The 26,230-nt window shown below is 35.6% G+C and overlaps 1 protein-coding gene across 14 annotated transcripts in view; it reads right to left on the bottom strand.

The window, feature by feature from the left end:
* The window catches only part of AKAP6 (A-kinase anchoring protein 6), a 276,515-nt gene that overhangs the window by 173,634 nt on the left and 76,651 nt on the right, over positions 1-26,230 (bottom strand). For 13 of the 14 annotated variants that reach the window (XM_032692214.1, XM_032692213.1, XM_032692216.1 and 10 more), the window contains 2 exons: positions 15,005-15,256; positions 8,220-10,004 (listed from right to left, as the gene is read on the bottom strand). In XM_032692214.1, coding sequence (XP_032548105.1) covers positions 8,220-10,004; positions 15,005-15,256 — 2,037 coding nt within the window. Of the gene's footprint in view, positions 1-8,219; positions 10,005-15,004; positions 15,257-16,373; positions 16,452-26,230 lie in introns of those variants that run through there. The other variant, XM_032692227.1, reaches the window with a different exon arrangement.

Here is a 26,230-nt window from a genome sequence, read left to right as displayed (position 1 = left end):
TTCAAAGAAATGCTGTCACTATTAGTTCCTCCATAAATTGCTTTTTTTTTGCTTCCTAATTCATCTACCTTCCGTTTTAGATAGTATTTTTTAGTGGTCTCTAGGAGGTTTTCCTTTACACCCTCTTTAGATCCTAATTCTAACTTACTTTTTTATCCACAAATATGGATAGGTTTACAGAATAAAATAAAACCAATCTCTGGACTTGTTTTCATTTCTCTTTTTAATTTTTTAATTTTTTTTTTTTGTAACTGCAGAAGCCTGCTGTGTCTAACACATTTACTACTTTTTTTTCCTGGTTTTCTGTGCTTCAACAAAGCTGTAAGAGATTTGTACTGCAACGCATAGATAAAGCTGACTCTAGTTTGGGTTTACCTGAGATAATTTTAGGCAGCTAATACTGCAGCAGTTGAATTTTAAATTAACTTGTGTGTCTTTAGTCTTATACAGCACAGCAAGGAAACATTCACATAGTCACATGCTGGCACCAGCAGGGGAAAAGCACTTAGTAATGTTAAGTTACTGTGACTTGAACATCTACACTATCTACTACCAAAAATCTGCTTGCTTGTTGTCTCCCAGTGTTAGCCGGGAGAGATTCCAAACACTGGCCAAAGGAAACTAGAGGCAAATCTAGGTCTCATTTGGGAGATCTCACTTGGCCTGAATGTGAATCAGTGTTCAAAGTCTTTACTAATGCTTTAGGAAAATTCAAGTACAATTTCAGTTTGATACGCTAAGGACAGCTTAGCTGTTTGTGAGGATTATCATTTTTGCTCCAACATCTAAAGTAAGAACAAGAAAACAATTTTTTGCCTTTCTAGTTACTTTCAAAATAAATACAGAACACCTACATAAACATAAAGCCTCTGAGAGACAGTTTCCCGACCATAATTACTACAAATTATATTCACTCTGATGCCTATTGATGACAACAATTATTTAGGAGTCAGCATGATTTAATGGTTCATTCCTGATCATAACATACTAGAATGGATAGAGGAATGAAAACTAGTTGCTGTCATAATATATAAAGATATACAAGAAAAAAAAGAAAGGAACAGATTTTGAGAAGTTATGCAATAATCTTATATAAGTGGATTTGATCTTTCCTCTCAGGTTAATCCTCTCTAGACCTTTGAACATTTCTCTCGCTCTGACTCATCTCTAACATGTACACATTTTTAAGGCAATGATGTGTTAACAGTAGATAGACTGGAATTTGATTTAGGTGGAAATTAGTAGCAATGTATTATTTAAAAAATTAAATATTTAGAATAGAGTATGGTGATTTTGGTATAGTGTATCTTTCTGGAATATCCTGTACTTCCTCACAGAAGGTACATAAAACATGAGTCTCCCAGAGACTAAGTATATTATGTAACAGAACAGCTAGACCTTAAAACATTGTGAAAAGCATATCCCTATGAAAATATAAAGCAATGAGCATTCTCTCTATACTTACCATATTTAAGGTAATATTAGAAAGCATAATTTTAAATTTAATAGTTTTCTGTTTAATAATGGCAGCACTTCAAGAAACCATAAAATCAATGCACTAAGTAATTAACAGGGTAGATATGAAGTTACCTCCAAACTCTTCACAAAAAAACAACCCTCACCCCAGTATCAGCATCTGTAGGACAGCAGTTATAGATGACCCAGTCCTGAACAGCACAAGAAGATTCTTCTTAAACCAACACACACACCCCAAAGAAAATTCCCAATAGTAATTTGGCTGTCTGTGTTTTGTAACCTTCCAAACCTACTTCAGTACTTTCTGAGGGCCTTTCTCTACCTTCATGAGAAAACTGAAAGCTCTGAACCACCACAGACGATAGAGTGTCTCTGCACTGATAGAAGTGTATCATAAGATCTTCTTGAAGTCGCAAGTGATTAGTTGTCCAAGTTACAGCTGTTTCCCTGTTGAATCTGGAGCCTCTGTGGGCTGTCCAGGTGAGTCGCCTGGCACTCACTGTTCACCTTCATGCCTGTCCTTTGCTACAGTGAGAGCAAGACGTCCACCTCTTGCAGTCTTACCATTCCCTCTCTCGTCTTCAATCCTTTTGCACTCTTTAGCGCTATTAGCAGAGACCCAGAGATCCTTGACCAATATCAAGAAAGTTTCCAGTTCCCAAATAAATATCATGGGTGGCTCCAGTACAGGCCTGTGGCTAGGCTGTGGTACAGATGATTAAGACATGACTCTGGGTTGTAAAGCCAATGATCATTTAAAATTGATTTGAGTGACTGCATTAGAATAGAAGCTGAGGGCTCAGAGAAACATTTACGCAAAAGCAGCTGTTCCTCAGTTCATCCAAGTTGTTAGTAGACATCCCTGAGCTGAAATGTGGTATCCAACTATGTACACAAAGAGAGAGAATTGTGAGGCTTTTTGGCCAAAGGTCTCACATCAGATGTGAGCCAAATATTAGATGTAGGCATATCCTCTACAACCAGTTCTAAATACTCGTAAGGACATACCCTAAAATCAGTGCTACTAAAATAATTTGGGAGCAGAGTTTTTTTCTATCTCTTTCTCTCCCTCTCTTTCCCCCTCTCTTCCCTCCCCCAAACCCCAAATCATTTGGAATGACTTGCCAAATACTGAATGTAAAAAATCCCTGATCTAAAACCGCTCACTGCCAAATCTTTCTGAGGTCTTTACATTGGAAATTCAAAACATTCTGAGCAAGTATATGCTTCACAATAGATGTGTTTCATTAAGGAAGCTTAATTCCTGCAGTCAATTATAGATGTAAAGTTACAAATTCAGAATTTGCACATCTTAGATAGAAGTTGCTGATTTTTGCAAAGATTGCTGGTAACAAACTCACTCAGACTATTTGTGGTAAAGCAAATGCCAAAGAAAAGTGAGTGTACTTGGAGCAGCTGTTTAAAATTCAAGCAAACTGTTAGGAACTAAGTCTTTTGGAGGAACAGAGGGCTCACTGTAATTCAATACCATCTTCTAGTAAAACTGTATTTGTCTGCATTAAAGTGGAAGTTCCACATGCATACTACATTACTCCTTAATAATTGTTTAACCAGCTTGAAAACTGAGGGATGGGCTTTTGAAGCAGGGGAGTATCATCAGACTCAAACCAACAAAGTACAAACTTGACTCTCGGTACAAACTGTGAAGTGACATTTTCAATTATGCTGCACAAAGAAGCAAGACTGCTGAGAAAACTGCAGAGTTGCCAAGTAATTTCTGGATCTGATACCTCTTTCACTTACTGTTTTTTATAAACTGGTCATCAACCAAAAGCAGTATTTCAATCTAAATTGTATGAAGCAGTATAAGTAAGATTCAGAAATGAACAGATTTTGGCAAGCTCACTATCTGTTAGGGTAACTATGCAATCCATTTATTTTAACAGGGTCAATGTCAGAAGCACTGCTACTAAGCTATTGAAAGTAAGACAGCTGAAAGGAGCACTACAACACTTTAAAAATCCTTTATCTGGCAATCTAAAATAAGCCAGTCCTGTGCCCTGTTGATTTTCTTTCCTTTTTCCACTTGTTTTGCCATTACTGATTTCAGTTCCATGTTTTCCTTTGTTACCAAGCTCCATCAGCATTATCAGTTCCTATCACTTTTTCACTACTTTAGCCCCACAGCTCGAACTGCATTTGTCTTTTATGCAAGCTTTTCCCCCTAATGATGAAAATAACCTCCAAACACAAGAAAACTTTTCTTCCCCTAAAGAAATCCAGCTTCTGCCTAAACTGTACTGGTGTGTTTTCTGGCAATTCTCTGTCCAGGAGCAACTCTGTCCCCTTTCAATATAAACAAATTATTTCCACTTTGTATCAGTTCTCCAACTATTTTTAACAAATTGTCTCTCCAGTACCCAAATAGACTCCCAGCCATATCTCCAACATAAGTTTGTACCTCATTCATTAAGCCTATGCAAATCTTTCCCACCCCAACATACAAGCTATTTGTCACACTAGCGAGTTAGCTGATATTGCACTCTCCTTTGTATACTGCACTGATCCTCAATTCCTCCTAGACAGGAAATTTCTCATTACTCCAATGTCAAAGAAGAGTCTTAGATCTCTGCCCCACTGAGACACCCAGGGTTCAGTGGGGATAAATGGTTACACAAGGCTGAGGGTTTTCTTGCCTGGGTCCTGGAAGGCAGTAAAATTTGTATCCTTCTCTTTGCTGTAGGTTCCCTGGGGCATGCTCTAACTGACAGCTGAAAAACATGTAGAGCAGCATTATTTTATCCCCTTATCACATCAAGGAGGTGGGTAACCAAGACTGACTGGGCTCCCCAGACAAAATATAGAGCAAACGGACTTGAGGGCAAATTTATGAAATGTGATGAACTAAAAAGATGGGATCAACAGATACCAAAGTCTTCTTGCAGAAGAAATTCAGCTGCCTCTTACAGAAAAGGAGCCTATGATAAATCTATATAACAGTAAAAAAATCAGCAATATGCTCCACACAATTAACCTTGAGGCCTGCAAAGCAAACACATTTTCACTTAAATGGAGTGTCTTGCAGATGGTTATATTTCTACTCTTTGTAATAGTGCCTTCAATAATCAAGCAGACAGGATTATCAGTGACCACAGATTACAGCATAAGGTGTCATTATAGTCCATTTAGTATCACTTTCTAGAGAAGGAGATAAAACTACCTGAGGTTATTTTATTGTTATTATATTTTATTCACACGATTGCAAATGTATTGTCATTAGTTCAGCCCAAGATCAGTTTTTATTTCCAATTTTTCAGGTTGCACCTTAAAATGGGACACACACACAAACCCAGTTATAAATATGATTTTAAGGACAACTTAGCTCGCTTTCAGAAAGAAAACCTTTAAGCATTCTGAAACTGATTCTCCAAAGTCCTACTGTTACATATCAGAAGTGATAGTTGGCCAACTTCTTATAGCAAAGAACTCTGTTGGTGTTATTTGTGATAATGATGCTGTTATATCTTTTCCCCTTTCAGTTAGTGCAATAGAAACTACAGAGCTTAATCTGAATCCTAAAGCTGAACTGTAATGATAAGAGGAACATTCAGAATTTGGTATCACTCAGTTTCACATTCAACTCCAAAAAGTAACTTCTGAAACATAAGAGAAACTGCCACAGAAATTGTTTTGTACCCCAGAATGAAGGTGCGCAGTACTAAGGGCACATGAAGCATGTGTCAAAGAGTTACCTGCAGTGCAAGACAAAATATGGCAAGAATATGCAGTATTTATTGCAAAGCAAGAAACCGTCAAATGGGCCAGTCAAGAAGAATTCTGTTTGTAGACAGACAGCTAGATTAAGAGCATGATAATGCCCGTGTAAGGACATCTGCATAATTCGCAAATATCAAAAACTACAGTTTATGTTTCTGCCCATGACTATCCTTTCTATAACTAATAAGGCTTAAAAGAAATTATTTAGCATATATTCAACAAATGGTTTTCTATCAAGGTATTATCACATTTATTATACTAAATATTTTGAATATTTTGAATTATACTAATTCAAAATTATTCCCATCATAATAAAATGCTGAAACTTCCTTTTTTTGTCCTATTACCTAGCTAAAATATGACTTGCAATGACTTTGAGATTGCCAGTTTTTTCTAAGATGTTGTTATCCCAAAATGAAAGACTGAGAAATTTTAGTTTTGTTTTACTATTTAATAGATAAAATACATTAAGCTAGACATTTGCAGCAGTGCAACTGGATTATTAATGAGAATAAGCATGCTTCTTCTGTCCTTAATTAAGTTTAAATTTCCGATCTGACTTCTTCTGCATGAAACTACTGCTAACAAAAGCAGTATTGAATTATTGCTGAGACAGGTATTCATGCAACTAGGAAACTCCTTTTTGAGTTGGATACATCTTCTTAAATAACAGAATTAATGCAAATGCCAAATGACAAAAATTGAAAAAGCAATGGCACATTGTTGATGCTTGGCTTAGGGAATGATGAAACAGGAGATCTAGCAAAAGAAAGGACTCAATTGTGACACACATATGGTAGTTTTAGTTAGATTTTTTTTTTTTTTTTGTGCACAATACTTCATAGCATCTCATAAGGGAGGAATTTTCTATTTTCTTATTACTTTGTCAAATTCAAGTACCTCAGCATGGGACCATATTGTTACTGAGGCAGGATTTACCTTGGTAAAACACTTGTGTTGAAAAATTGGTTTTTAACCAGTCTTAAAAGCAGACAATTTAATAACTAGCATCAATGGAAAAACTCAGGTAAATAAGTAGCGTAGGAAAAACTTACATTTCTTTAAAATAGTATAATTGCTTTGCAAAATATTTCAAATTTTTTCATTTGATTATTTTTATTCACTATTCAAGAAGCACATTCAGTGTATCTAGCATACGTCTTTCTGCATGAAATAAATATGAAACTTTCTTGTGTTCTGCTTTTAAGTGCATGGAACATTGAGCTATCTCTCTTCCTAGCAGCGCTCTTTGCATCTGCTCTTCTTTTTGTTTGAAGACCTCCTTTTACTGTGAATCCCTTCTCACAACATACTTTATAAGATTATTTTCAAACTCCATGATCAATGTTTTCCAAATATTTATAACAACCAGAAACACTGAGAAATTGTAGAAAAAGTAGTCAGGAGTAGCAAAGTTCCTCAAGGACATGAGCAGCAGCTGCAATCACTAGCTAGAAGGATTTACTCTGGCCAGAGAACAGCTAACTACCTTGTTATCACAAGCTCAATCCACTCTCCAGAGGAGCTGAGGGGAGGATGGGTATTGAGAGGAAGTGGGTGTTTACAGCTGCAGCCAGTTGCTACATCTGATCCTTACTCCTGCATCCTAGAAGGACTGAACTGCAGCTGCAGGGAATCATTCAAAGACAGATGACCCCTCAAAAGAGAATTACCTTTTCAAAAAGTTTGATAAAATAACATGATGATTTGAGAGGATGATACAAAATGTTTCTCTGCCACCTGTTTCTTGCCAAAAGGATGCTAGTCAGCATCTGTTGGAGGGAGCTGGTCCCTAGACACTCAACAATTCCATTCTTAAACAGGCTCTTGTAGTGTCATTTGAAAGACAGCATCTTGTGTATTCACAAGCAGCTCTGATGGGCTTTGTTGCTTTCACAGAATGAAGGGCTCTGTATCCGTCAGCTTCAGCTGGACTAATTTTCAACATTACACAAACTTAAGCACAGAAACAGCTTGCACTTGTGAAGATGGTTCTTTCATCAGATCTTGGAAGATGAACCCCAGTCATGAAGATGGAGGGAACAACTTGAATCATTAAGCACTGCCCTTTAAAGCTGACAGCTGCTGCAATCTCCTTTGTTTAAGAAGAATTTATTTTTGTGTTTTCTACCCTGACTTTAACATCTCTACCTCAACTATTTTCCTACTAGTCATAATACTTCCAATGTCTGCAAAAGTTACAGAAATCGTGCCTCATAAGAAACACTTACTGGCATTATAAAACTAGTCCTTTTTTTTTTCGTAGCTAGTAGAGAACTTGATAACATAGAAGCTAATGCAGACACCAGATTTAGCATTTAGATGCCAACATCACCCTTTAATGCATGTGTTATGAATTCTAAAGGATTTTGAAATCTAATAGAGATGGAGCTTTCTTTCCTGAAAATTAAAAGTCCACTGAGGATAGGAATGAAATGTTCTGAGTTGAAGAGATCTCTACAATGGCCAGGAAGACAAGCCCATCAGAAAAAAAAAATGAAACAAAAATTACTGCAAGGGAAGACAACTAATTAAAAAGAAATGTTGTTATTATACATGATATGACAGGAATCAAGATTCCTATTCTTGGAATAAAGCAAATCTTTTAAATTAGGAAAATAGGAATATGATATATAGTATAACTTCATTCAAGTACAACAAAGACTCCTGATTTTCTAATGTTTATCTTACCCTTCATACAAAAATAACTTATGTATCCAATCTTGGCAAAGAGCAGCTTTGTTGACAAAAAAATGTTTTATCAAGTTTAAAGGCATTGGTATAAGTAAAATAATGTAGGCAAATTCTGTATAGTTAGTTAAAGTCAACTGCAGACTATTGTAATTATAAAAATCACTGCTCTTCTCTACTTCTAGAAGTCACTAGGTGAGACTATTTTCAACATTGAAAGAAAACAGGAAAGCAACCGCATCCCTGCGCGCAGCTCCTTCTCCATATACAGGCTTACCAAGAACACAGCAAAATAACACAGGATATTGCCTTACCTCAATTTTTTCCCATATGGTTTCATAATTCTCTTGATGTTGTATATCTTGCATCAGTTGATGAATTAAAGCTGATTTATTTGAAGCAGAACTCTCATTCCCAGTGGGCTGAGTGACAGCAGTCCTTTCTGACTTTTCTTCAGTGTATTTTTTAATGCAAGATACAGGCATACAAAGATCTTCATCAGAGAGAATATCACTGAGAGGCCCAGATTCAATACTGTCACCTAAGGAGGATACTATATCACTTGAAGAGCTTGGTGAAATTCTACCCCTTTTTTTGTGCTTTTTTGTCTGGTATGTTGGATACATTTCTGAATCTGAGTTCATTTCTGAGAGCTCCCAGTCATCAATGTTTTGAATGGTTTCTCTTCTGGGCTTTTGGGGCAGCAACTTGGTCAAATTTTCTAGTTTTAAAGCTAGTACTTCAGTCTGTTTGAGATGTGAAGGAAGTGCTAAATATTCATCAGATCCATACCACACCTCACTGTCTTTCCTGGTTTTTTGAGTATAGTGTGTTGTAGAGGATAAGCTTTCATTTTTCTTTCTCGTCAGTAGAAGAGGGGATGAGTTGGAAAGCTCAGAACCAGCTGAAGAAGCAGTCTTTTGGCTATGTGTTGGTGAACTAAAGGGCTCAGTTTTACCTTGTGATTGCCCATTTGGATCTTTCTGGTTACAAGAATCTGATGATGCAGAAGAATCTGTTTCTGTCTCCTCCAGAGCCTGAGAGTTATGAGGAGTGACTCCATTCTGTAGAGAATATCGTCCTTTTTTGTCTTGTGTTGATGGAGCTGTTTTACAAATATTTCCAGGTGTTCTGCCAGCTTTCACTTTCTCTTGAGCATCATGACACTTCTTGTGCTTTGATTTTTCTTTACAGGTGTAGAAAGTAGACTTTCCTAGAATTATGGGACTGTCTTTAAAGTGATTATTTATTGTGTAATCAAGATTTTTATCACTTATTGTATTTAAGCAATCATATGACTGACTAACTGCAAATGGACTGTTAGTATAGGGCGACTGTAAAGCTAGGCAAAGCTTGGACCTGTCTGGTGGATCTAACAATGAGGGTGTACTTCTACTCATTTCATTTTTGACTATTTGAGAGATTTGCCTTTTTAAATCATTAGCTTCCATACAATCTTTAAACACATCATCTTTCAGAAATAGACCTCTTTTTGGCAGTGTAGGCTGCGTAGGAGAGTCTTCATTATAGTTAAAGCAGTCTCTTATGGACCTCTTAGGAGTTGAGGTTTCACAGTGAGAGTGTTTGATTTTTTCACCAGTGTGCTGTGGAAGACTGCATTCTGGATTCTTTGATGTGGAAACTGGCTTGCTCTCAGTAGGCAAAATAACATTTTCAGAGCAAGGTCCTTTAGAAAGAGAGGAATTCACAGAAGGAGATGCTAGTGAGAGATCATGTGGTGCTTTCTTGTCTTTGCTTTCTTCTCCATCTTCGGCTGAAAGAGGTACATGGGTTTCTTTCTCCTTTAATGCTTCATTACACTGGGAAGCAATGGAATCAGTAGCTACTGCAAGTAAACCCACACTTCTGATAAGTCCTGGAAATTCCTTATCCATCTCACTATAGTTCCAGGATTCAAATGATTTTGCTTTCCCTTGGCTGGAGGTCATATCATCCAGAGCACCAAGCAAATCCTCACTAGGACTGTAGTCAGATAGTTCAAATGCAGTAATACCACAATCCAGGGACAAGTAATTTTGAGAACATTTGATGGTTAACTGCCCAGAATCATCAACTTCAGTTAAAGAGTCAAGACGATCCTGAAATATATAAAGAAATGGTACTTTTTTAGTAAATTAATTCTCATACACAGCACACACAAAGTAACAAACTATTGGCTTCTGTGTTTCTCTGCCTAACGTTTAGAAAAGCATTTATCACTGACCTGTCTGTTTTTGGAGCATCCTGTAGATGAGCCAAACATTATGAAGTATTTGGGAATTAAAAATGGCAGTAAACTGAAAAATGCTTCATTTCAGTCTGGTGCAGCAAGTTACCTAAAAACAGCCTAAAACACTTTTGTATTGGTGTTTTCCTCATTAAATTCTGCTTTCAGTTCTACTTACTGTGTAGGGGGGACTCAGAAATTCCATACAGCACACTCATAGTATTTCTTGCATTAACTACCTCAAACAGAGGGAGGGTATCCTGGGGACTGCTGAGTACATGAGTCTCCTTGTTAATCCTGTGTTCTCAAAAATCCATGCTGCTCTTGATTGCCAGAATGTTTTTTCCAAGCATCATGTAGCAATGACAGACATTTCTTTCCGCATTTATGAGACAGATGTTGCTAATTACATTTCACTTTTTTGTAGTATTATCACCTGAAAATTTGTTTGCCAAATATTTAAAGCACAAATGAAGAACATCTCAAGGAAAGAAAACTATATCCAGGAATGCTAAACCTCTAACTTGCCATGTCCCCTTGTCAATATCTTCTCAATGGAAGTCCTTCAATCTCAGAAACATGGACATAGCCAGAGGAGACCATCTCAGATGGTAAATGAGATTTTAAGATCAAAGTCAAATTAATGTTTATGGTCTTACTTGAAGGACACTAAAAAATTCTGATGAGATTAAGATCCAAATACTGCATGATACATAACAATCACAGAAAAATTGTGTTTAGTCTACAGTTTGTAAGCATATTTTTAGTAGATGTTCTAATACCTACACAGGCCTTCTGCTTACAGAGACTACTTAAAAAAAAAAAAATCAAAGGGGGGAGAAATTCATGTTCATATATTCTAAATTTAATCCTAAATCAGTATACTGTTTTTTTCTTTCCAGGTTTGGTTTTTATAACAATTTTTTTTAAGCAAACTCTTGAGTATCCACAATCAGTTCATGTCGGAATTATTCTCTGTACCACTATACACCTGTCTCACTATTCTGCCTAAATCCATAGTTTGAGGACCTTAAGCACCATGCCTGAAGAACGTGCAATAACCACATAATCACTTCATCTCACAATAAACCTCTTGGATTTGGTCTGAACAGGAATCACCTCAAAAAAGAAGGCTATTTTTTGCCAACTTCTACAAACATCTAATGTTTGAGCCTTGTACTCTATCCACCCCCCTTCCATTACTCAAAGTAAAAACAGAAAAAATCCTCCAGCTAAAAATATTATAGAATATAATATAGAATATAGAATATTATTTATAGAATAGATTGATTAGAAAGTTATTTATCAACCATAAGCTTGGACACTGAAAATATCTTTTATTTAGCACATTCCATCCAGACGTAGAACCTATGTCACAAATTGGACATTGTCAACAGTTCATAATTAAAGGGGGCATTTTCTATAAATCTGTCAAATTTATATTTTGAAGTTGTATTTATTAAGGAAAATTATGACTAAACAATGATCAGTATTACAGGTGCATTTTCCCTCTAATCTCAGGAAAAGATTACAAACTGTAAAACCATATATAAATCAAAACCCTTTCCAAGGCCCTAAAGGCCTTTACTTCTCCTGAATAATGAGATCCATTCCTTTGTCTCTTAAAAATGTGTCTATTAACATTAATAAAATTTACAATCATATCTTGCTTGGTTATTTTCCAAGCAGCGTCTGAAATGTGTGCTTCAGAGGACCATTATTTAATGCCAGTATTACCAAATTTTTATTGTTTTTATTTCACAAAAATGTTAAATTTAATTATTTCTATGGCTACCAATAGGAATGACTTAGTTAAATTCTTTTTTTCCCTTTTCACATAGTAATGCTTCCTGTAAAGGTCTATAGGCTCTTTCAAATACCTTCTTATATTTATATTTAAAGCAGTAAAAGTCTGCCTTTTTTTTACTCTTACAAATGAACATATTTAAGGTGTAAGGCATTTCTTTTGTGATTTTACCAACTGCTGGAGAACCAGGATTTACTGTATTTTAACACAGCGTTTTACTGATCTTTTCCCTATTTCCTGGCTTTATCAATTCTAAAATAAAACTCACAGGTTAGGTTTAGCTGGACAGAATTCAGGCTGCACAAAACTAATTTTTCTTTCTTTCTTAACATCTCTGGGTAATTCCTGAAGGAAAAGTGGTCCTTCAAAATCCCTATTCTCCAAAGTTTTTTATTAAAACAATTATTTTCTTAATTTTGCATCTCCATCATGGCAGACAGCTTGCCTTACTGTTTCCTCTTATTTCCTCCAAGACAAAAAGCTTTGTGTGCCCTTTCCTTCTGGCATTCTATTCAGTGTGGCACTGCTGGGATAGCCTAAAGCACAATTATTGCCTGCCCAGTTAATGAGCTGGGTATCTAACCAAGCCAGGACAGCCCGTGCTGTAGACTTTTGTGTTTTGGTAGCTAGTCTACCAGTGTCATCCCTGTTCATTATGTCAAGGACAGCTTGTGCATACTTATGGGTGTAAATACAGTGTAAATACAGTGTAAATACCGTGTAAATACAGCCCAGATGGGACTGTTGCACTGTGACTACTGTGCAGTCTGGGAACTTAGAGTGAATATTAACGTGATGAGACTGAACACAAAAGAAACCTTAGCAGTTCACTTCTTCTAGGGAACTCCTCAGTTAACGCTGGCAGCCAAAGCTGCTCTTCAGCATCACACAGAAGTCAATGGACTTAAGGAGTGATCCAAATATTTTGTGAAATTATAGGTTCATGAACTACAGAAAAGCATAGCATTTGAAATTTGTTCAGATCAAATTTCCATCTGGCTCAGCATCCTGTCTCTGCATCAGTTCAAAACATTCTCTGCTAGCTGAGCTATGAGATGTGGGTCTACACACATGACCCTTCTCCACACATTTCTTCCTGCACTCCCAGCTTCTACGAATGAGCAGCATAGGAACTTCCTTATCTGGAGGTTTAACTTTTGAATCATCCTCGTACCTTTGCTTAGTTTTCACATTTATTTTTTTATCTTTTCTGCACTTCTAAGTCTTCTACTCTAGTGAACTCTAAAATAGAAGTCTTTGTTGTGTGTGAAAGTTTCCTTCTGTAAATTTAAATCAGATGATTTCTCAATCTTAGGAGGAAAAATAAACTGCCATTCCCAGTTCATAATCCCAAAGGTGTACTGAAAATTAGTGAAATGATTCTCCAAGGAATCCATATGGGCAAAGTTTTCCAGGTTTGCTCAGACTCCTGATTCACCTATGCATGAAAATCCTTAACAGAAAATATTTGTATCATGAGGCACTCACTAGTTCCACAATGTAGTCCTGCCTGGGAAGGGATGGGGGGGGGAAGAAACATCAAAAAAAAGTGAATAAGAGTAGGTACAATTGTTTCTACATTATATTTATTTATTTATGTTCGTCAGTTAGCTGCTATCACTATACCTGATAAAAAGCTTAAATACCTGAAAGTTAGAAACTGCAGAGCAATTTCTGTGAACTTATTTAAGTAATAGGGCAGAAATTCTATATCAACTTTGTATCCCTGCTATTGATAGCCATTAATTTTATCAAATATTCTTTATGTTTTATTTGGGGTGGGTAAAAGGAATGTCAGGATATTTTATCTTTTATATTACCATGTAAGCATATCTGGCAACATGTATTTTACCCACTGAAAAATAATCTTTCCTTCTCCAGTCAGTCCTCTACTCCATTGGAGGGATGTTTTCTATAGTAGTCATAATCAGATCCAGATGGAACATTTCCTGTTTCTTGGTATCTGAATCTGCACCTTCTTTATGTCTTGAAATTACCATGCGCATGTCATAAAATAATGACTTCACACTAATTCACCAGTCTGGATATTAAAACAAGTGTAGATTTCCTTCAGACTTGCCAGAGGTTTACCAGCAACAGCAAAGTAGAAACTGAATCTGAAGTATGTATACATCAAGAGGAGCTCTGAAAGGTGGGCCTGGGCATCTCTGAGCATTGATTTCTGGCACACACCCTGTTGTTCCAAAGACAAATATAAAACCCAACAGGAAGCAGACAAATATGCACATTCTCTTTGAACTTGAGTGATAATGAAATTCAGGACATCTTTAGGGGACTTCTGATTTCCTCTGTAACACAGGTTGTTACAGAATTCACTGCACTGATCTAGAGGTCTCTTTCTGTAAATGCATCTTTCTGTAAATCCTGACAAAACCATTTGATCTTAATCTTAGGACTTTCATCAAATGAAAAATCTTCTACATACTATCAATCATTAATTACCTAAATAAAAATTAAAACTGTGCATCTTCTTTAAGTTTAAAAAATTAGGCCAGTAATGTCCTTCTAAGTTGATTTAGTAATGATCAATTCAAAGGAAAAGATTTTTTAGTTACATGAACCCAGATTTACAAACCATTTACATGTTTGTGAATTTGACATACTGTTGAGTAAACAATGTATGATTTGTGCACTGTTGTTTCTCAGACAAAATGTGTGACTGTTTAAAGGCACATTGCAGAATTGCCACTCAAATTAAAGCCCATCCTCTTGCTATAAAGCAATGCAGACCTAGTCTGGAAATTGGCTATAAACCTCAAATACATGAGTGACCAAAACAACAACTTTGGAACAGATGAACCCCTGTAAGTGTTTCCTTTCTGAAAAAATTTCCATCGGGAGAAAACATTCCTAGCCTCTAGCACGACATTTCTGAAAGTTGACATTAATTTGCACTAAATTGGTTCAACAAGAACAGATATCAGCCAAAGACATTTAAAACAAACTTAGCAAAATATCTAGAAGACAAGTAAGCCATCCTTAAAATTGTCATCCTAGCAATTTTAAATGTGCAACATTCTCAGAATTGGATTTAGTTATTATACCTCCTTAGTCTCTTCAGAAAATGCTTGCAGAATATCAGTCTGCCTGGTGTAGTTTCCATTGGCGTCTTGTAGTCCCTGGAGAATACGCTCTCTCAGAACCAGAACAGAAACTCGTAGCTGGTGCCAGAGTAGTTGTACTGTATGGATATCAACTATCACATTGACAGAGTAAGACAGAAGCTTCAGGGAAAACTCAGTCTCTAGTAGAGCGTGAATTTGTTCAACATGATCGGATATATCTTCACAAATATCCTGTAATGGAAAAATAAAGTAGACATTTAGCTACAGGCATGGTCCTTTCATGGATCAGCTCTGCTTTTCATGTACTTTTAATTAAATGCTTAATAGATTATTTCATAGAGGAAAGATACTGTAATTAATACATTAATTAAATTATCTTTTATTTTTATTTTTTTTTAATTCATGGCAATGCTACAGCAACTGAACAAGCAGCTGTCTGTTCTCAATACTGCTCAGTAAGTGCAGAGACAGCATACAGTGAAGAAGGATGGCACAACAAGATCACACGAATCAGAAGCAGAAAACTAACACCATAAGGTGACATTCTAGAAGACAGCAATAAGAATGAAAGTGATAATATTGCCATGGGCTGTCTCTGTCTCTGCTCCACACACATGCACACCAGCTGAAATGCGAAGAATCTGGTCTGTGCCATCATCAATAAAATTCATTTAATCTAGCCTCTATAACCAAGTAGCACAAAAGTCATTGTGAATAAGCTATTTCTGTGACTCACTGCTGACTGCAGGAGTGAGAGGGCTTTAAGGGCTTTAGGGTTTGCATAGTCTTGTCCTGGGCTTAAAACTGAACTGAAGAAGATTGATGGAAAAGGAGAAAGAGAGAAAACAGAGCAGATGTGAACAATTGTGTTGGGAAAGGAGAAAAGAGAAAAGTTACCAGGTTATAAAACTAAGGTTTTGATGGGATGGTATCCTCCAAATTTAAGTATTAATGTTATTGATTGCTAAACTGTGCTGAATACAGAGTAAAATCATTTCAAATTGCTCTTAATTTTCTTTGTGAAAGGATAAATCACAATACTAAAGAATATTTAGGCATATGCTATTGAGCAAACAACACTGCTTTGTAACAACTCTGTTTGAAAACTATGTGTAAAAAACCTGTTATAAAGAAGTAAGGAAATTTTGATTAAAACACTGAAAAAAACTAACACTGGATCCTAAGGCCTTTTTTCCTAGATCTCTGGCATATATTTAAAGGTGACTTAATAGCATATTTAAATACAACACCTATTTCTTAAAAATACGTAAATTTAATTCAAACCTTCAGAAATATCCTTTTTATATACATCAATAAAAATGAGAAAATTATTACAATGAAGACTTACTACAACGAATAATGAAACTTTATTACAATGAAGCAGTCTCTGATGATACTCTTGTGGTTTCATACAGCGATAGCATAGCAGGAAAATCAGTAAATCTCATTATTTATAAAATAATAATACTGTACTCTAATTTCTATCAGTTCAGATTTGGCATCTTCAGTCTGAAAGTAAAGACAAATTATTGCTTATGTAATTGTATGTATGTAACAAATTAAACCAAAATCAAATATCTAGATAATATTAAATAATTCTGTACAACAGATAGCACAATATTAGCTACTATCATTGAGTGCAATTGGTACTTATTCATTTTAATAAAGCACTGACAATTACATCAAGTTCCCTGCAGGAGCAGTTCTCAGAAATGCCAGATGAGCACAAAAGTTTGGAGTTTCAATGAGCAGAGCGTTGGGACTGCCATGAGAGGAAGGCAGTATCTCCTCAGCTCCCTTGCTGTAACAACCAGAATCTACATTTGCAAGTACAATGCACACAGCTTCCTCTGCCAACATCTAGGGCTGCAAGTGCTCAGGCATTCAAATATCCACACACTTTCAGGTGAGCAAATAGATGCTCTACTTACTGGATTAGTATGCTCATCTAATTCTACAGATACACAGAGAAAGCTAAAACTCTTAGCAAAATACTTTCCAGGCCTTGGAAAAAGTTATTATTATCCATCTAGTTATTATTGTGCATTCATCCAACTACAACTGATACTTGACTGAAAAACACAGCTGTAATTCTATGTTGTTTCAAATGTTTTAAAGAATATTTCTAGTGAATTAGTTTGACTGAATTTGCATTCAGTTCTTCAAGATTGTCAGTCTCTTTTTCCTCTTAGCCATAATGCAGTTTAATTTTCATTCCAGGGATAAAAAAATAAATTGTTGCCCAGTAACTGCAGTTTTTTTAATTAGGCACAATCTACAGAAAAATACTTAATATCTCTTCATTTAGGCTATTTATGTGAATGAGCTTAAGGACGTGCCAAACTGCAAAAACAAATTTTCAGTATTTTCCAGGTTCACATACACAGGTACATGCTGAATTCAACTGCCATAAGAATTCTCAGACTGGTAGAAAACACAAAGCCATAAGAGGAAAGAATTAACAATTAGCAAGTGTCTCCTGACAACTGTTAGATAATGTACTGAAAATATTGGCTAATGAATCTAGATAACACTCTAAATCAAGAATTCAGACTCACACTTCAAAAAAGTTTTCTCTTGATCTCCCATTATGCTAGCTACCAAAGCATCTCAAATTTCTGAAACTTTCCACAACAAAACAGACAATTTTTTACTGAAATGCAAATCCCAGTACCACTAGAGGTTTGAAAGAAGCAGATATTCAAGGACATATGCTGTTAATTTTTACATCCTTGCTATAAGTTGCTCATTTTCCTCAAAAAGCAAAGTCTACTTACTCACAGACTACTGCAGGTACGGCAGAGCCAAGTGCTTTACGTACTAACAAGATAATTAACAGTTCCTGAGATTCAGTAACATGGAAAGAACATAAGGCCAACCTTGATCACATCCAAATAAAGTCACACACTCTGACCTTAACATGTAAGACTACTATCTCAGTAAAAGACAAAGTACCAGCTCATAAAGGATTTATGTTATGAACACAAGAGAAGAAGTGAGTATATTTTCCAAGTGGTTGAATGATCCAGGAAGGAAATCAAGTCCCTACATACCTTTTCATAACATATAAAATCTAAGCTCCATTTTCTGACTGTATGGTCAGCTCTCTCTTCCTTCTGGCCTGGAATCAGTACAGCTTTGAATGGTCACTATAGTCTAGTCTTTACTTATATGTGAGAATTAAAGGATTTTTCCCTTTCTGATAAGTATGTTGACAGGATGTAATCTTTAGGGTTATTGGTTTGGGAGTTTTTTTCGTTCTTTTCTTATGAGATGAAAATCTGATTGAAATACTCAGGATGTCTGATTATGTCCAGTTCAATATTTCATATATGCTGTGCAGTCCATCTGCATATGCACTCTAAGTCTGAACACAGACAAAAGTAGGCTGGATTCATTGTGTGCTTAGAGAGCAGCAGTGTAAATGCAACTCTCTTACTGAACAGGCACCAGCTGCTGATGTGATATCCAGTAGCTGAGCAGCAGTTCCTGATATTTCAGACTCCACATGCATGACACACTGTCGTATATCAGACTGTTGGGTATTTCTTAAAAAAAAATGTGAGGAGTCATAGGTTGACATTCCCACATCACATGGCAATCTTTTGGTGGGTGACTTCTATTTCAGCTGAGCTTATAGCCTTTGTCAAAAGAACTGGATTTCATTTCACCACAGATCAGGTTCCTGGATAAAATGAGTTAGACTTTGGTTTGTGCGAAGTCTATCTTATATAAAGTTGGTTAAAAAAAAAATTAGGTCCCTATTGTTATCCTCTTTGGTTTTTAATTGACATATGATGATGTGAAGATGAAGGCTGTGCAAAGGACAGAAAAATAGCTGTGTAAAGGCTAACGCTAGCCTTTAAGAGAACAAAATTATGAAGATATTTGCCAAATAACTTCATGCTGATTAGTCTTCAGCAGAAAGACATTAATAAAGCTGCATCCTATTTACTTGCATCTCTTTTCTACATTTGCCTAAAGCATATTGAGAGGAAACAATATAATGTCAAACCCAGTTGGCATTGTGTAGCACAACTTTTCTTACTACAGTACTTGATGTCCAGATTTACATATCATTCAGAAAAATTAAATAATTATATCTGGCACAGCTGTAAATTTAATAATTTTCTGTAATAATTAATGCAGTTCAAATACTGCATAAAAATACTAGGGTATTTTTATTTTTACACAGTTTCATATGGTGTTAAAGATTTTGTCATCCTCTCACGGGCTTTCCTGTAGCGCTGACTGTGGAATTTCTTAGGCTACAAGGGTTGTACCCATTTGGCTGCCAACTGCCCACTTCACTCAGTCTTCCAGACAGCTGATCCTGTAATTTGCAGCTGCTGAATCCATCAGCCTCCTCACAGCCCTCCACGTCAACTAAAATATCCTGAACTGCAAACACTGCAGTAGATGAAGAAAAAGTGCATAAACAAACCCTCAAGAGTCAATGAAAACAGTTTTGATGTCGACTTTTAAGAATATTTTCTCTCTGGTCTTCAAGAAATCATGTTAATATGTACATGAAAATACTGAAAGATAAAAGGTTGCAATATGTTTCTTTAGAGTTAGTATCAGTGACAGAGAAGCTATTCTGGAGATTTCTGTTCTTTGATCTTGCAGTAAAACCTCAGCAGGAAAAACAGATTGCCATTGAGTCTGTACATGCAAACATAATCTATGATGTAAGATATTTGGTCTTTCCTTTTAAGTGCATTTTAATTCCTCAGAAGACAAATATTCCAATCAAAATATACAAATTCTTCTCTTTAGAAAAAAATTAGAATACATGACAAAGAATTTTCAGATTCATTATTTTAAATGTACTTGAAAGTTGTAAATTAAACTCACTCTAGACTGCCCTTTAATGCTTATGCATTTATAAAAGACAAAGAGAGAGGTTTTTATTGCTAAGCAAAGATTTGCACCTTTCAGAAAGGTATTTTTCCTTTAAAATGCACTCTGACTTCTCAAAGAGAAATAGTTTCTCGTTTTTTTCATCCTTATCTGCTGGACATCCAAACAATGTTATAATAAGGATAAAATTGTTCTCTTCTATTTTGAATTATTGGTGAAACTTAAGAACAAATGTTATACACACTTTTTTTTGCAGCTATTTTTAAGTAAACAATTAAGTCACAAAATAACCATACATGAAAAAATCCAGAATCTGACTAGGCAAAATCAACCGTCATGGAAAGGCCTGGACTGACTGCGAGTTACAAGTTTATCAGAAAGTAATCGAAGTACTAAAGTACTGCGGCTGGTGCGGCTGTGCCATTCAGTGACATGGGGAAATGAATATATTTTACTGGGTGAAGAATGCAAAGTGCAGCTGAAAACAGCTACCAGGAGGGTCCTGAGGTCACTGACCCTGCCTGCTGCTGACACTGACAGCTTGGAATCACATTGTTCCTTGAAGTAAGCTTCTCCACTCTTCCCTTTTGATAATACACATACTACTGACAGTAACTTTTCCTAGTGGACCATAATTTTCTGCACATTATTCTCTTTCCCAGTTTGGCTTTTATTTTGATTAATTTTCTCTTATTATTTTAAGGGAGCAACATTTTAATCATCGCAAAATTCCTGTAAGTGGATCTAAGATGATCCACTTTCTATTGTACAAATTGCAAAATTCTCAAAAAAGTTTTGAAATTAACTGTTGCATCTGGTGAACTCTAGGTAGGTATGTTTCCACTGTGTTTTGTTATGTCAGGAATCACTGAGTCACATTCTTATATCCCTGTACTTAAAAATAATGTGAAACAGACGTCAAATCATCAGTTCTTTGATAGAGCTGCTAAAATAGTAATGGTTTGTCTGGGTTTGTAGCAGACACGGAGCTGCTCCATAATAATTTATTAGCTGTTTATGTGATGTTCTACACAAGAACTAGGAAGGTTCTTGTGTAAGTATATCAGTTGACGAGCAAGAAGAAAGGAAGAAGATATGATGTCACATGCTAAGAACTTCAGGCTGAGGGAAAATGCCTGAAATGTTAATGGTGAAACTCTTGTCTCAGGATTCCAGCAGCTTGCATTTGTTTTGCCATATGGGCCATTGCTGGGGCCAAAGGATCAAACATACTGGGAACATGCAAAAGGATCCTTTTGTCCAGGAACAGGGCAGTTGCTGTGGGGAGTTATTCCAGCACACTGCCAGGACCAGCTGCAGTGCCCTACAATTCTAAGCCAGCTTGTACCTTTTCTGCAGGAGGGAATGGATGCAGAGAAGACAGCCTGCTTTCAAATGTTTATTTCTCCTATTAAATTTAAAGTCTTTTAACGTAAAAAGACTTTCTGACCACAACATTTACCACAGGCCAGATCCTCAAATAGAAGGAAGAATGTAGTTCACCCAGGAAGCTTCAGATACCTGATGTACAAAGCCACTCTAAGGCCTGGGATGGAACTGGAGAGCCACAGAAAATACGGCATTAAAATGAGGCACCGCAGAACAGTATTGAAAGAGTATTGTGTAAACAGATCTGGACTAGCCAGTTCTGGGATATTCCTGACATCAGTAAAATCGATGCATGAATTACATTTGTGTAAGAAACTACATGTGCAAAAGAAGTATGGCAACTAAGTTGCTGTGGGAAGTGATGTGACATCTGCAACTAAATGTTGTTTTCATATTCCTGAACTTCTACTGGTTCTACTGTGCAATGTGCCTAAAGCTACAACTTATAAACACTTTGAAACCTTCAGAATAAGAAATGTATTCTCATATGCCCCAAGCCCACAAAGTCAGAGACTTTGCCTATTAAAGTTATCACTGTACAATATTCCTTCCATGCATAACTGTAAAAATTTTCATTTATCTGACTTTAAGCATATTAAGGCAAACTGATTTTTATCAAGGCCTAACTTTGCTAACTTTAAACAAATTAAAACTTGATAGAAAATGTCATATTTGTGCTGACTGAAGCCTGTTTTTTTACTACACTCTGGAAGACAACATTGCACAGGTACTCTAGAGCATGAAGGAAGACAGATAGTACTGAACTGTGTAATAGAGTAGCAGGTTTTGGTTCTAGCTGCTTCAGACAAAAAAAGGAAAAATACCAAAACCCAAACTCGTATGAAAACCTAGCAAAACAACTGGCAGTAGAGGTAAGTTTTGGGGGGGAAAAAAAAAGTATTTTTCAAATGCCTGTTCACTGGATAATGGTAATCATATATATAAAAAATATATATTTCTATCTTGCACTGATTATTTAAGATCAGAAATAAATGAGAAAAAATTATTATGTAGCTTTATACTAAGCACACTCATCATGCATTATGTATTCATATCTATTCAAATGGTAGAGAGAAGACTTGTTAAAACATCCTTCAAATATCTTATAGTTCTCTTCACACAATTCTATACTCTTTTTGCAATAACAGAAGAACATAGGACATATTTTGCAACTGTCTAGATAATTACCTTTGCTCCTTAATTTTTTTTATTCTCTTTACTCAGCACTTTCTTATTTTCTACAAGCAATATACACTAAGTGGAATTTAAAGGCATCTTTAACTATTTCAAATTACCACATGCAAATGAAAACTGAGGATGCAAATGGAAGTACATTTTACTCACAGTGAATTTACAGACTCTGCTGTAGCTAAACCAGCCAGGTCTTGGCAGCCTGGTCAGGACTAGGCAGTTTTTTATCTCAGTGTAGAGAATAATTAACTGGCTAAAAGGAAATCCTTACTATAATTGCAAGACTTACAAAAATTTATTGTGATAAACAATCATGTTAGCTATATGAAGAATCAGAAAGACCACTCCTACTATTTGATCAGAACTTTCACAATTTGATCTACAATATGAAATAACTAGCCAAATTCAACACTATTGCACTAATAGTTGAGTAATTTTCCAGCAAAAATGTTTATCCATTTGAAGCAAGTTTTGAAACATCTGTGCAGACAAACTATTACTCTGACGTTTCAGCTTTGAATATGTTCCATTCTTGTTCTGTTGTCATTTTTAGTTTGAAGACTTGGAATTGCTCTTAACATAGAACAAGAAAATTTCAAGAATTCTTTAAGCCTTCTGCAGGGCCATAGGATCTTCATTGTCTGAGCTCTATTTTCTAGTAAGCTGATCTCTTTGTTCATTTCTGCAAGAAAATACGTTCATTTATTTTAAAAGATTTTTCCATTTATAGACTTTGTCAGAAACACCTGTGGTTTTATTAAATTCAATAGACTTAATTAGGGTCTTTGGTATAGAACAGCTGGTCCTAAAGAGAAGAGTTTAGGTGAAAGAGAAAAAAATTTTGGAGAAAAAGTCTCATTCTTGAAATAATGAAGTTTCAAATAACAAACAAAATGTATTCCTACATAAATAGCATTAAGTATTTTGGGCAGTGATGAGCTACTGAAATGTAAGATGCCAAAATAAATAAATAAGTACCAGGAACTTCAAGTTCAAAGAGGAGAAAAATTCAGGCCTTCTGCATAGACATGCAGAACACAACAGAAAAATTTTAATCAAAATATTTTGACTTGCTCAAGCCAAAGAATGTTAACCTCATTCACTCTCTTTGACAGAAGCTTAGTGACTATAACAGAATTTATTAAAGGATGGTGAGACTCTACTCTCATCTCAAATGAGATATGAAGGGTCAGAAGTGAAGAACTACCATCTGTGCCAGGTCTTCTATGACAAAAATTGATAGCATGATAAGAAGTTTTCAAGATAAGTGGCTGTTTATATCAGTGCAGCTAAGCCTCCAAGAGTTCTATGACATGTTTTTGAAGTTATTTTCCATTAGTCATTGTTTAGGACAGCAAAAAGGACACAAACTCTCTTATTCTTTATTACCAGACTTCATTTTATTAGCACTGTTGTTTCCTTTTACGTTGGTCAATGAATCACAGAATCATTTAGGTTGGAAAAGACTGAAAGTTAATATTTAATCAATGAAACCTTATGGGGATCACTGAGATTTTTTGCTTGGATTAGAAACATGAAAAAGCAACCTTATAGTCTACCTTGAATGCTGCTTGCTGTTTGTAACTTTCCTGCACTTTTTCCCAAATGACAAATGTTCAAGTCATCTGGAAAGCCCTTGTAGGTCCTCCAAAGAGTTAGTAACAATTAAAAAGCACTTAGAGCATGTGGAGGCATTTCCTGTAGTCTGAAAAAGCTACCACCTACCCAGTGTGCCAGGAGGCTTGTTTCATTCTGGATATCACTTACTGTGTTGTAAGAGTCAGGGTAAGACTATAGACAATAATGCTAGAAAAAAATTAAAAATTTAAAAAACAAACAAACAAAAACAAAACAAAAAGCAACTAAGTTTTCTATATCAAGGAAGAACAATTTGAAAGACTGTCAGAAAGTTATTTTACATAGTTAGAGTCTTAAGTGAATAAAAAAATAAAAGAATAAATTTTAGGTAGAAAATAAAAATTTAGCAGATTGAATCTTAAAGACGTCTAAAATGTACAAGATTTTTATCCTAATTTTACTTCTGAAAGTGCACATGACATTTCTTGATTTACTTATGGAAAGAGTTCTTCAAGTAGACAAATAAAATCCCTTATTATAGAATCACAGAATAGTTTGGGTTGGAAGGCACCTTAGAGATCACATAGTTCCAACCCCCCTGCCATGGGGACGGATACCTTCCACTAGACCAGATTACTCAGAGCCCCATCCACCCCGGCCTTGAACACTTACAGGGATGGGGCATTCACAACATCTCCGGGCAGCCTGTTCCAGTGCCTCACCACCCTCACAGTAAAGAATTTGTTCCTAACATCTAATCTAAAGCTACCCTCATTCAGTTTGAAGCCATTCTTGTCCTACCACTACAGTTCCTGATGATTGTGATTCCTAATTAGGCAACATGTTAAAAATTGTTCCTCATTAGTGTCTGATATGTACAGTATAAGTCACAGAGAGTGTTCTTGTGGTTTTTGACCTCCAATGCAGTAAAGACAAAACTAAACAAAAACAATCCTAATTTACATCCACTAAAGGAAGAATACAGTAGGCTTTTTGCAGGCTTTTTTTGAGAAGGAATATAATAGACATTAAATCAAAAACCTGGAATTCTGGGACTGGCATGACCTTCAAAGCTATCCGAAGCATTCAAACTACCTGAGATTTCACATACAAAAGCAATTAATATATTGTACCTAGTAGTTTGTACTATCTGATTATTTCCAAATCTCACTATCATCCCACAGGCATATAATATTGATACAGATGTATATTCACAGGTTTGTGTAAAGTATCTTCTTTTCAAACAAAATCATGTCCATAATATTCCTTGAATTTTTGATTTAGATGTAAATGGATGCTGTATAAATAGAAAATTATCAAAAACTCAGATTTTGCACCACATTTGCAGTACATTGATCAGAAATACTTCTAACATAAGCTACTAAAAATTGCCATATCTAGTGGACACAATAAAGCACTTCTTTATAATCAAATTGTCTCTAAGGAACCTAAAATTCACTGTCACTAATTCATAAGCATTAATAATAGATGCTTGTTCTGGCTGCTTATAAGATTGAGCACACCAGACATTAGCATTTTAATACTAAATTTGGATCTAAATATTTAATTTTAAAATTAGACATAATATTGTAGTTATAACTACTCAAACACAGTGCATTTGTAATTTAGAAACATGTTACAACACTGCAGAGTATATTCCAACAACATATTCATACAAGGCATATTCCAGTGTGACAGTTCTGAAAAGACAGCTTGTGATCTACTAGGATAATTTTAATTGTGCCAATTTTTAGCTTTACGAGAGAACTTTCCAGTGTAAAGCACTGATACACTTAATGGCTGTTAAGATGTTGATGCTGCTTGAGAAAGTACTTGTGTACTACAGTAGAACTGAAGTGCCTTGAAAGAAGGAAAAATGAGCAGTGTTTATCTAAATATTTATTCAATTTTATATACACATACATATATATAGGCAAATATATTTATCACATGTTGCTAACCTGAATAAGACCCTTGATTTATAAAGCACTTCATAGTCAGTGTTGTTTATGTCTTTAAGAAAGCAAGACAGCATGACCTGCGAGATAAATTGTTTCTTATGCTGACAGGGAACAGTTGTACCTCTGAACAGACTGGTGTTTCTTTATATGCCATTTTGTTTTCTAGCTAACAGAGATAAGTTATAAATTATCCTAGTTTGGACTGTAGCTTTCAGTGATGAGT

This window comes from Chiroxiphia lanceolata, chromosome 6 (genome assembly GCF_009829145.1).
Source record: "Chiroxiphia lanceolata isolate bChiLan1 chromosome 6, bChiLan1.pri, whole genome shotgun sequence".
In the NCBI taxonomy this organism is placed as follows: Eukaryota; Metazoa; Chordata; class Aves; order Passeriformes; family Pipridae; genus Chiroxiphia; species Chiroxiphia lanceolata.
This window is presented reverse-complemented; position numbering and strand designations above follow the sequence as displayed.